Source organism: Amphibalanus amphitrite, unplaced genomic scaffold, assembly GCF_019059575.1.
Source record: "Amphibalanus amphitrite isolate SeventyFive unplaced genomic scaffold, NRLGWU_Aamphi_draft 000169F_arrow, whole genome shotgun sequence".
Taxonomy (NCBI): Eukaryota; Metazoa; Arthropoda; class Thecostraca; order Balanomorpha; family Balanidae; genus Amphibalanus; species Amphibalanus amphitrite.
The window spans coordinates 7501-19099 of NW_024881664.1; the positions used below are offsets into that span (position 1 = coordinate 7501).

At 47.5% G+C, this 11599-nt stretch overlaps 1 protein-coding gene across 3 annotated transcripts in view; it reads left to right on the forward strand.

The window, feature by feature from the left end:
• The window catches only part of LOC122383630, a 12823-nt gene extending 1224 nt beyond the window's left edge, over positions 1 to 11599 (forward strand). The window contains exons 2-16 of one of the 3 annotated variants that reach the window (XM_043370258.1): positions 4965 to 5192; positions 5478 to 5714; positions 6050 to 6162; positions 6476 to 6609; positions 6835 to 6942; positions 7168 to 7285; positions 7589 to 7671; positions 7946 to 8052; positions 8296 to 8398; positions 8767 to 8944; positions 9315 to 9507; positions 9806 to 9932; positions 10199 to 10525; positions 10782 to 10891; positions 11276 to 11599. In XM_043370258.1, the coding sequence (XP_043226193.1) occupies positions 5503 to 5714; positions 6050 to 6162; positions 6476 to 6609; positions 6835 to 6942; positions 7168 to 7285; positions 7589 to 7671; positions 7946 to 8052; positions 8296 to 8398; positions 8767 to 8944; positions 9315 to 9507; positions 9806 to 9932; positions 10199 to 10525; positions 10782 to 10891; positions 11276 to 11321 (1959 nt within the window). In that variant the 5' untranslated portion in view covers positions 4965 to 5192; positions 5478 to 5502 and the 3' untranslated portion in view covers positions 11322 to 11599. The remainder of the gene's footprint in view (positions 1 to 4964; positions 5193 to 5477; positions 5715 to 6049; positions 6163 to 6475; positions 6610 to 6834; positions 6943 to 7167; positions 7286 to 7588; positions 7672 to 7945; positions 8053 to 8295; positions 8399 to 8766; positions 8945 to 9314; positions 9508 to 9805; positions 9933 to 10198; positions 10526 to 10781; positions 10892 to 11275) is intronic. The other 2 variants (XM_043370257.1, XM_043370259.1) reach the window with 2 other exon arrangements.

Sequence of the window (11599 nt, forward strand, 5' to 3'; positions counted from 1 at the left end):
GATCGAGAGGTGATGAGACAATGGGAGATGCTACAACAGACAGTGATGAAGGGGAGGTGAATGATACGAGGAAAACTCATGAAATTACGCAACCCATGGAAAGAGATGAGGGAGACGAAATGATTCAGACATGTGACTTGACACAGACAATAGACACAGTGAAAAAGACCAAAGATGCTGCCAAATGGCAGACTGTACAAAGGCAAAAGGGTTTAGGACGAGGAAAAGGCAAAACCAAACCACAGGTATCTGCTTGTCCAGATACCATCCCCCCCGCTCCCCCGCTTGTGAGAGCAGGCATATCCAATGAAAGAGCAGGGGACAAACCCATGACAAGAAAGCAGTCATGGGTAGATATTTCACAAGCGGCATCAGACAACTGATTGGAGTGAATAGTATATTCACTAGTAGCTAGTTAGTTTTTCTTTTCTTTAAAAAAACAAAACAAAAAAAAAACAAAACAAAAAACAAAAAACAAAAAACAAAACAAAAAAACAAAACAAAAAACAAAAAAACAAAACAAAAAACAAAAAAACTTCTCTAAACTCTAGAGGCAAACACATACTACACCATGGTGAAAATAATGCAATGGAATTGTAGAGCATTGATTGGAAAATGGGCTTCTGTCAAACCCTTCCTTATGACCCAAACATGTGATGTTTACTGTTTACAGGAAACTCACTTCCTTCCATCAGATGAATATGATTTTAACTTGCCGAATTACACAAGGTATGATGTTTTTGGCAATGATGAAAGGAGACAGGGAGGTGTGTGTATATATGTTACTAACAGGATTCCTCACAGACTGATAACTGTGAACACCAACTTACAAGCTGTGGCCTGCTCCATACGAATGGGCAGCTCAACCATGCACATCTGTTCTCTTTACCTACCCCCCACTGAACCTTTACAATATGAAGAGTTGGAAAGTCTGATTAAGCAGCTCCCGGAGCCCATGGTTATCTGTACGGATGCCAACAGTCGTCATATGCTTTGGGGTTCGGATCGATGTGACCGAAGGGGAATGATATGGGAACGTTTGATCAGAACTTTTGGACTCAATGTTCTCAATGATGGTAGTGCTACTAGAATTGATGATTACACTGGGATGTACTCCCATATCGATCTGACAGTATCTTCAGGATCAGTCGCCCCCCACGCAATGTGGATGACTGAAGATGATCCTCATGACAGTGACCATTTCCCAATTTATATAACACTGAATAATGTTGTTGACCCTTCACAGGACTCAGACATTTTTTATGGATGGAACTTAAATAAAGCAAACTGGAATGAATTTAGAGAAAAGTGTACACTCAACTATGATGATCAACTGGGAGTAGAAAACTGCAAAGTTATGACAGACCTTATTGTCTCAGCAGCAACAGAGACAATACCTAAGAAAACTGGACATGCAAAGTACTGCTGTCCTTGGTGGACAGATGAGTGCAAGAAAGCGATTACAGAACGGAAAAGGCTATTAAACCGATTTAGGAGAAATAGAGAGGTCCCAGGACTATTACTTGAATATAAAAGAGCAAAGGCCAAAGCCAGACAGGTTATTAGGCAGGCCAAGAAAGACTCCTGGCTTAAACTCCTTAGCCTCTTCAATTACCAGACCCCCTTACCCAGGTTGTGGGAGATACTGAGGAAATTCACAAGGAAAACGAGATACAACAGACCTTTACCCGTACTCAGTATAGATGGACGTATTATCGATGATACTTTTGAAGTTGGGAATACACTTGGACGATACTTTGAAAGCATCTCCTCGCAGGAGAACTACTCAGAACATTTTCGTACACGAGTTGATGACATTATTAGAACTATGCCTGATTTCCGTTCTAACAATGCTGAATGCTACAATGACTTATTCACCTTACCTGAACTGACAAACGCCATAAAACGATGTGGAAATACGTCTATAGGACCGGATAGACTGCATTACGCTTTTTTTAAACATATGGGGAATACTCAATACGGAGAACTTCTTAAGATGTTTAACGCAGTCTGGACGGAAGGTATTTTTCCGACAGACTGGTCACATTCATACGTGGTCCCTATCCTGAAACCTGGGAAGCCGGCTTCCAACCCTCAGTCATACAGACCAATTCAACTTACCTCATGCATGGGTAAAATCATGGAAAGAATGATAGCTGAAAGGCTCAAATGGTATACCGAAAACAAAGGAGTGCTATCGAAATACCAGTGTGCCTTCAGGAAAGCACGATGTACGGTCGACCACATTATCAGACTGGAATCAGAGATACGACATGGATTCCTCTACCACAAATATACGTTGGCAGTATTTCTGGATTTTAAAAGTGCTTACAATTTAGTGTCTACCCCTGCCCTCCTTCTAAAGATGTATACATTGGGCTTCCGTGGAAGACTGATGAAATTTGTGGAAAACTACCTGAATGGAAGAACCTTCCAGGTGAAGTGTGGTCGATTATCACAGATTTTTGAACAGGAGAATGGAGTCGTCCAAGGGGGAGTTGTTTCGCCGATACTTTTTAACCTGATGATAAATGATATTTTTGAAGGTATTTCAGATGAGTTCTCCTATGCTATGTATGCAGATGACTGTGCAATTTGGTTACAAGGAAGGCATCTTCCACAACTAATAACAACCATGCAAAACGCACTTGATTCCTTGGTGGAGTGGGCAGATACGTGGGGATTTACTTTCACGCCTACCAAATGTAATGCAGTGATATTTGGACGATATATGAAAAGAACTGAATTAGATCACATTTCCCTACTACGGATTAAAGACGAACCAATTGCATACTGTGACAATGTAAAGTTTCTTGGAGTGTTTCTGGACTCCAAGTTAAACTTGAACAAACATATCCAGTACGTTCGAGCCAGAGCATTGAAACGCATTCCCATATTGAAATGCATATCCGGACGTGAATATGGTGCCGACAGAACCATTCTGTTGAGGATGTACAAATCCCTTATACGTCCCATCCTAGAATATGCCTGTCAGGTCCTTGATGGACCAGCAAACAATGCAGTGCACTCCCTTGAAAGCATACAGAACGCGTGTTTGAGGGTAGCTACAGGAGCATTGCGGACTTCTCCGGTAATGGCACTGCAGGTTGAGTCACATGTACCGCCACTCTTCCTACGACGTTGGGAGATGACTGTCAGATATGCCCTAAAAGTGACAGGATACGATGAACATCCATGTCGAGACTACATTGACGGGACCTTTACTCTACCTGACCTAGAGTGGGGATATATTAAGCGAATATCTGGATTCCCCTTCTATGAACGTCTGCAACATGTCGCCCGAAACCTTCGGATAGTTCTTCCCAATGATGTGACGCTTAAAGCCAGTGCTTACCCTGTATGGCAGCGACACCAGTGTGACGCACATAAACTAATTGAACAGCAGAAGGCTAATTTGGAGAGATGTGATGTTTTGCAGGCCTTTGAAGAGTTTAAGGGTACACACCCTGGATATCATTTCCTTTACACTGACGGTTCGAAAAGTGAAAGGGGCGTGGGATGTGCTTTCGTGCACGGAAACATGCAGAATAAAACGAAACTGAAACGTGACTACTCGATTTTTACAGCTGAGTGTGTTGCTTTGCTCCAAGCTGTACATTATGTCCAACATAACCAACTGGCAAACAGCGTCATTTGTACCGACTCCCTCTCGCTGCTATTAGCCCTGCAAACAAATGAAAGTAACCACCCTATGGTTACCGACATTAAGGATACTTTGCATTGTCTGAAGGAACACAATCTGCGGTGTGTAATCCTTTGGGTCCCTGGACACTGTGGAATCTACGGGAATGAACAGGCAGACCTTCAAGCAAAACGGGCTGTTTTACTAGATAGGACCGAGGAGGAGTATGAAGTGTCTGTGCAGGAATATGTGTCTTTTATCCGTGCAGCATGTTTAGATCAATTTAATAGCATGTGGGTAAACGATACTCGCCAGACAAACCTTAAGAGCATAAAGCATGTTACGGGGAACTGGGTGTCTTGTCGCCGGAATGTCCGACGTGAGGAAATAGTGTTATGTCGACTGCGGCTTGGACACACCAGAATCTCGCACTCGTTTATTATAGACCGTGATGTGCGACCAGAATGTAGTACCTGCGGCCAGTACGTGACAGTGCAACACATGTTAATTGAATGTCCGAACTACGCTGACCAAAGAAGACATCTCAGTGTACTGTGCCGGCACCATGGTGCGCCGATGGAGCTGGGTACTCTACTTGGTGACTCATACCCTGATATTACTGACGCTTTGTTTAAGTTTCTACACGATAGTGAACTGTTTAAGAAAATTTAAGATTATATTGTTTATTGTATGTTTATGTTATGTGGCTGTGATATGTACAGTCTTTACCGTTTTGTTTATTTTAGTGCAAGTCTCTGTTGTTGTCTACTATGCTGTGTATGAGTGATAATGAGCTGTGATGTATGCTGTGAAAGTATGATATGGATGAGAATGAGATGAATGAATGAATGAATGAATGATGAATGACAGTGAATGGAAAACATGAGAGTGGAGTAGAAGGAGTAGAGATTTATAACAATGGTAAATAGCTGCTACTAACTCGGTGATTTGCTTCCCCCTCCCTCCCCACCCGCCACGGCACTCGCGTACACTAAACCGCTACAATATATCGGTACTGACAGTCGCACACACACATATTCAGACTATATCAGTACCGTGCACAATCAGTGTAGACCACATTGCTGTGTGCGATAGGCCGAGCTGAAACACAGCGCGCTCCTCTTACAGGATAACAGAGGAACATATGTTTACTCTATATACTCTGATACGTTTATGGTATATACGCGGATATGTTGATCATATGTGAACGATTGGCGTGATGGCTGAGTGCAGGCCTTATGAGTATGAGCTGATGTTAAACTTGTGAAATGTATGATGTTTGTTTTTCTTTCTCTTTAATTTACTTTATTTTTATTTTTAGTTAGTGTAGTTTGACCAATCACTAACATCTAACTACGGCAATACCAACCTAAACTGATAAATCCTAACTGGACAAATCCTGGCAACGCATTTCCTTGTCCCATGGATCGCTTAGTTCCATTCCCTGGCCATGACAAGAAGGAAGAGAAGATGTGAAGACAACTTCTGGACGCTCTGAGCCCAAGAGGCTATGCGCCCTACACCAAAACAACAACAACTTTTGGTTTAAGTTGGTTCTTGGTGTTTCCTTCGGTTCATTCTTCACGACTGACTTTGTACAGTGTTTACGATTTACTTCTTTGTGAGCAAATTTGTTTTATAAAGGCCTTGGTTTAAGCTGTAGAAAGGAAACCCTCTCTCGTGAGCCAATATGTATATTTATGCTTACCTACCTACTTATAAAGTGCGGAATTCTAAGAGGCCATGAACCAAGAAGATGGCCAAGAACCATGCACATTGTATATTTTTGTATTGGCTCATGCTTAGGTATGACAGAATTTTCATTGATTTGCAGGTCAAGCTGTCCTGACTCTGGAGCCATGGAGGAGGATGAGCATAAGATGTCATTGGTGTTCAGAAAACTCTGCTCGCCAATGAAGCTGGAGAGAGATCGCGGACTGGAAGAGCTCCGGGGCCTTCTTCCAGGACTTATTCCTGCTGAGGCAGAACAGCTGCTGGCAGAGGCCAGTGCTGTGCTCGACCAGCCAGAGGTTGTCTGGCACCATCAGCTTGGTGCTCTCACCTGCTTAAGGTAGGTACAAGTTGCTATCACATTTCAGCAGAGTCCTGCATTTATGATGACAGGTGACTATCTCCTTTGACATAGTGCCAGTACCTACCAAAGGCCTTATTTTTGCCATTTTATTACAATGATCCCCTCTATCACTATTGTCCTTTGGGCCATGTCATATAAAATGTGCCTATAAACACTGTTCATGGGTCCAAGATTAGTGCCCTCACACCTGACACCACTGAGTGCTCTACTTGGTAGTCATTTACATGCTTAATGTGAGATCTTGTGAAGTGTGCACATGTCCTGTTAACCCAAAAGCAGACCTGACTCTTACTTGATGTGCCCTGTTTCAGCTTGATCATCGAGACACGCCAGGAGAAGCTGCCAAATGATAAGATTTCACACTTGATAGAGCTCCTGGCAGGCTACCTGTCCCACCAGGAGGCCAGGGTTCGCATTGCCACTGGTGAGGTCACTGCCATTGTGGCTGATCTTTCAATGACACTGTGAGGCATTCTTTGGCCTGGGCCCTCTTGTTGAAGGATGTTCAAATAGTGAAAGACCTTACTTTATTGCTGCTGCATAACAGTGACTTTGTTAAATGTTGCTCGTATTTTGCTGAACTAGTGTACATTTATTGGGCCATTGATGAAATAATACTATAATTACCTTCATTATTAACATCACCCATTTCACTCAGTACGTTTCTCTGCGATGTTCTAGCGACTCCCGCGTTCCCCGCTGAGCTCCCCGCGCCGTCCCCGCTGCGTGTACCGCAGGTGAGCTGCTGGGCCGGCTGTGCTCGCTGCACGGACCGGCCGTGTTCGACGACGTGCAGCCCACCCTCAGCACGCTGATCCTGACCAGCATGCAGGCGGCAGAGGACGACGAGGACAAGTGGGAGACCAGCTCGGTGAGCCGACGCTCGACGTGGGGTTAGGCCGCCGCAGACGCAGGCTGGTGGCTCGATTTAGGGCCTATGTTTATTCGGCACTTTTCAGGTGGTCTTTTTTTTTGGGGGGGGGCTTTCTTCTATAATGAGAGTCTCAAATTCTCTGCTTATATTTACAATACGTGTAAATGAGCAATCACGGAGAATTTCCCGTTTTTATCCTTTACAAGTACTGTGTGGTCGCAGGTGACGTCTCGCGACTCTGCCGACGTGTTCGCCAACACGAGCAGCTGGACAGTGCTGGAGACGAGTCTGCGCGCGCTGGAGCAGCTGGTGCCGGCCGCGCACCTCCAGGTCAGTGGTACATTCAGTACCTCCAGGTCAGTGGTACAGTCAGTACCTTCAGGTTAGTGGTACAGTCCAGCACGTCTTTCAGGTCAGTGATACAGTCAGCGATATGATACGGTGAATAATTCAGTGATATAGTCTATCATGGGACCAATGTGATCGACAAATCGCAATCGCACTGGATCGGGTGTCTTCCACGCACATCACAATAATCAATTGGCTGTTTTCCAGGCGAGCGATGACCTGCTGAACCTGGTAATACCTGCGCTGAAGCACAGAAACCGGTTCGTTCGGGAGGCAGGCTTTGGCTGCCTGACAGCGTTTCTGCCGAAGGAAAACTTCGAGCACGGTGCGTTTCACGCCGGTGTTCCGAATAATTTGAATGATTGGATGCGGTTTCAGTAGCTCGGAAACATGTTGTTCAGAATGCATCGTAAAACTGTAGCTCTCATGTGACTGTAGCTTTCATTTGCCTGCCAAAAAGTAATTTGTTGAATACTCGGATATTAGTTACTAACGTGCGAAAGATGGCCGTTACGGAATGAGCTTATTGAAACCTTCTTACTATCATTAAACAACGCTCTGTCCGACCAGCCCCCGTGCCGGTGCCGTCTCCCCTTTAACGTCTCACTAACCGAACAATCGTCTATAGGCTCTGGCGTGCCGCCGGTGTACGATTTCGGCGATCGGCTGGCCGCGGCCATAGCAGACGGCATGGATGACAACTGGAGCCAGGTCAGTCGGCTCAATCGAACCTCGATGTTTTACGTTGCTCGGCATATTTCACGCGATCAAATAATGCTAAAAATGACGAAGCAATGGTGCAGTGTTCTACATCAAGCGTTCTAGCATTGAGCGCGACATATCGGGAGAGGTAGAAAGGTTGTATGGGCCTAATGGTTAGTCATTGCAGAATGGTCGTTAGAAGCTGGCACCTAGCACCCTCTGCAATGATTCTGCGCGTAGAGCCGCTGCAGTCGGTCTGACTGTGCGTCCCGGCCTGCATCAGGTGAGGATGGCAGCTTCTGTGGCGGCACGGCGCTTCCTCTGCGGTCTGTCTGCCGAGCAGAGGCAGCACTACCTGCCCTGTCTGCTGCCCAGGGTCTGTCTCAGCAGGTGGGTACAAAGCAAACAATGCTCGGTACACCGGTGTGTGGTTAACTATGTTTGGTAAACCCTGCTTTGTTTCGGAAGCTTTATTACGAAAACGGCGTTCAAATTTCCTGTACTTACGGATTCTGCCGGTACCTGCACTGCCAAGTCGCCTAGATAACTTTTTGTCGAAAGCTTATCGTCGCAGTAGTCGACTGGCTCATTACTGTACGTCCTTTTTTGTCTGATGCTATCGTTTGGTTTCAGGTATTACGTGGCCGAGGGCGTGAAGATTTACAACCAGCGAACGTGGGAGACGATCGCTGGTCAGCGTGGCAGGGAACTCGTTGAGCAATACATCAACGATGTGGTGCGTTTTGACAGAAGATAGATTCGGGGGTGTCCGTGATGACATTTGCTACTTTTAACGTATAGGTAATGCAGCGATAGCCTTTTTATTTAAAGTTTATAGGATTAGATTAGATGGCTATGGGTACAACTTCAATTATGATAAATTATAACTGTAGCGTCGCTTGTGCATAAAAGTAAATTGCAAAAATAATGCTACTCTGTCGTTCAGCATATCATAAATTCGGAAATATGACCTAGCTAACCAGTGCTGGGAATCGGTAAGTGTCATGGAGTTCTGTGCGACCACGCAGGGGATCAGACCTTGCCTCGGATCCTTCGAGATCGATGCGCTTCGTAACAATTACTATCCTTTACACGTTTTGTCAGGTGGAGTACTATTTGGTGGCCACCACGGCTGAGAACCACGCCGTGCGCGAGGCGGCCTGTTACTGCATCACCGAGCTGCTGAAGAAGCTGCCGCCGCAGCCTCTGGCGCCGTTTGCCGAGCGGGTTCTGGACGCGCTGCTCGTGTGCTTCCAGGACGACAGCTGGCCCGTCAGAGACAGTCAGTAGACCCACAGCGGGCTGGGCAGAGGCATATAGCATGTTTGTTAAGGTCCGTAGTTTCGGTGAGGTGGTGTGACTTTCACAGGATTGTGCTGGCTACTGTTTCGTAACTGTTTTATTTTGTCTACAGCGACCTGTCTGGGCGCGGGCAAACTTCTGACGCGTGTTTGTATGTTGTTTGCTCGCAACGGTCTGTTGAATGTGTGCTTAGGGTAAGATTACTGACGTGTGTTTGTGTCCTGTTCGCCTCCAGCTGCCTGTCTGGCCGCGGGCAGACTGCTGACGTGTATTGTGTGATGTCTGTTTCACGTGTATTTGTGTGACTTGTGCCTGTGTGATGTGTTACACGTCTGCTGTTTCTTCTGCAGCTGCGTGTCTGGCGGTGGGCCGACTGCTGGTGGCGTTCCCGGAGACGTGCCGGCCCCACCTGGACCGCCTCTACCCGCTGCTGTTCTCCAATCTCCACGACAATATTCCGTCGGTGCGGCAGGGAGGTGCCGAGGCGCTGGCCAACGCGGTCCGCGCCTACGGAGAGCAGGCGCTCACGCTTGTCATGAACAAGTGAGGACCGCGAGCGAACTCATCTGGTAGACATTGTTTTTAATCTCGGGGGTTAGGGGATATTGTGCATACACTCAATAGGAACTACTTCGTGATGTTCACGGAAGAGGATATTGCACAGTGCACATTCAAAAGAGACTTTCCTCAAGGGTAATACGTGCTGCAGCATCCGTCACATTTTGCCACCCGTGCTCCCCTCCACACAAGATTGGTTGTTTGTGGTTAGTGACTGCCTGTGTCTATGTCAATCTGTCGTCTCGTAGCTCACTAACCCGTCTGACCGACTGTGCCCGCGCAGGGTGCGTGAGGACCTGACGGCGCTCAAGGACGAGCCGGAGCCGAGTGGCCCTGCCGCCGCCCCTGGTGGATACGCTGAACGGAAACAGCAGCGGGATAACGACGAGCAGCTACACACCAACCAGACGGTACGCCGCCGGTCAGACTCGGCAGCGTCCGAGGAGCTGTGTGATCGAATAGATTTAATTGCGCGGCAGATCCGCCAAGTATGCATTTTATTACTTGTTGTGGATATGGATAAATTGCGAGATGAACGATGTTTTTTTAAGCGTGGCGCAATTGATCTACATATATTGGATCAACCCGGCTTAGTGTCATTTTTGCGAGCTGGGTCGCCTTTCGCGAGTATGTGTTTGTCGGTCTCACCGTCCCCTCTGTCCGCCGCCCTGGGCAGATGTACTCGTGCGGCTCGCTGGCGCCCAAGATGGCCGCCGGCGGGTGCTCGGCGTGCCACCGGTTCCGCCGGCCGGTCGAGCTGTGGGAGGCGGCCGACGGCAGCGCGCGCCTGCTGGCCGAGCTGGCCGCGGCGCCCGGCTGCGGCGGCACCGTGTCCGAGACCGTGCCGCTGCTGGCCGCCGCCGCCGGCCGCCGTCACTACACCCACCACCTGCAGCTGCTGGAGACGGTGTGCCGAGCGCTGCCGCCGCTGGCCACTGGCGTCGGCAAGCGCTGCTTCAAAACGCACCTGCACCTGCTGCTAGACACCATCATGTACTCACTGGTGAGTGTGGTGGGCTCGGGCTACTGGCCAGCGCAGAAAGTGGTGGAGAATGATGTAATGGCTGGTTGTGACAAAAATTGTATGTAAACAGAAGAGTTTGGTGGTCGAAGTAATTACTGACGACTGTTGATTGATTGAATTGGTGACTATGTCCCACCAAGCTGATATGTGATTCATGTGTGTGTGTTTTTTTTTTGCGCTGGCGGACATGCTGAAGGATTGAACACCGCACTTGAAATTTCCCTGGCCTTTTCAGACGTGTGAGAGCCAGCTGGCGGCGGAGGCCGGTCGATGTTGCGTTCAGCAGCTCTCTGGACTGCTGGGCCCCAACATCTTCCGCGGGCGAGTGGAAAACCACAACCCTAGGTGTGTTAGAATGACGTTTTATTTTGCATCGCTGACAATCGCATTTGGCGTGTAAATTGTATCGAAAACATATTCGGCTGACTAACTGTATCGTGCGTTTTAGAGAGAATATCAATCTCAATATAGTGTTTCAACATGTAGGAATTAAGTTGCAACCTGCGTACGCCTAACTATTCGCAAGGCTGTGTGAGCCACAATCTTTAGCACGTGTGCAATGTGCATATCGATTGTGCTATTTGACATCATGGTAGGTCAAATAGCCAAATCAAGGTGGCTAACGTTCCTTGTTTCCCAGCGATTCAAATTAGGACGACTTTGCATGTCACGTGTCAAACGTCACCTTCCGTGTCTGTTCTGACCTCTAACGCTCTGACTTTGTTGCAGCTATTTAACAACACTCGACCGCTTTCTGCCACCGCCGCTGGCTTGAGGCGAGACAGGGAGCAGGGACGGCGGACTGCTGCGAGAATCGATGGTTTCTGCGGATCGTTAACCAGCCAGCTACCGGTGTAACCTGCCCACTGACGGCGGAGTCAGGCGACCGAGCGCGGAGACGCCAGTTCCCGACTGACGCTGGCCTACGGAGTTTGAGATGTGGCTGTATCATGCTGTCATTCCGCTTCAGGGCAAATGATGAAGGCCCGAGTCGGAACTTTGTTGTTGATTTACGTAGGATGTGTCGTGCTTTCACGAAATACATTGATGTCA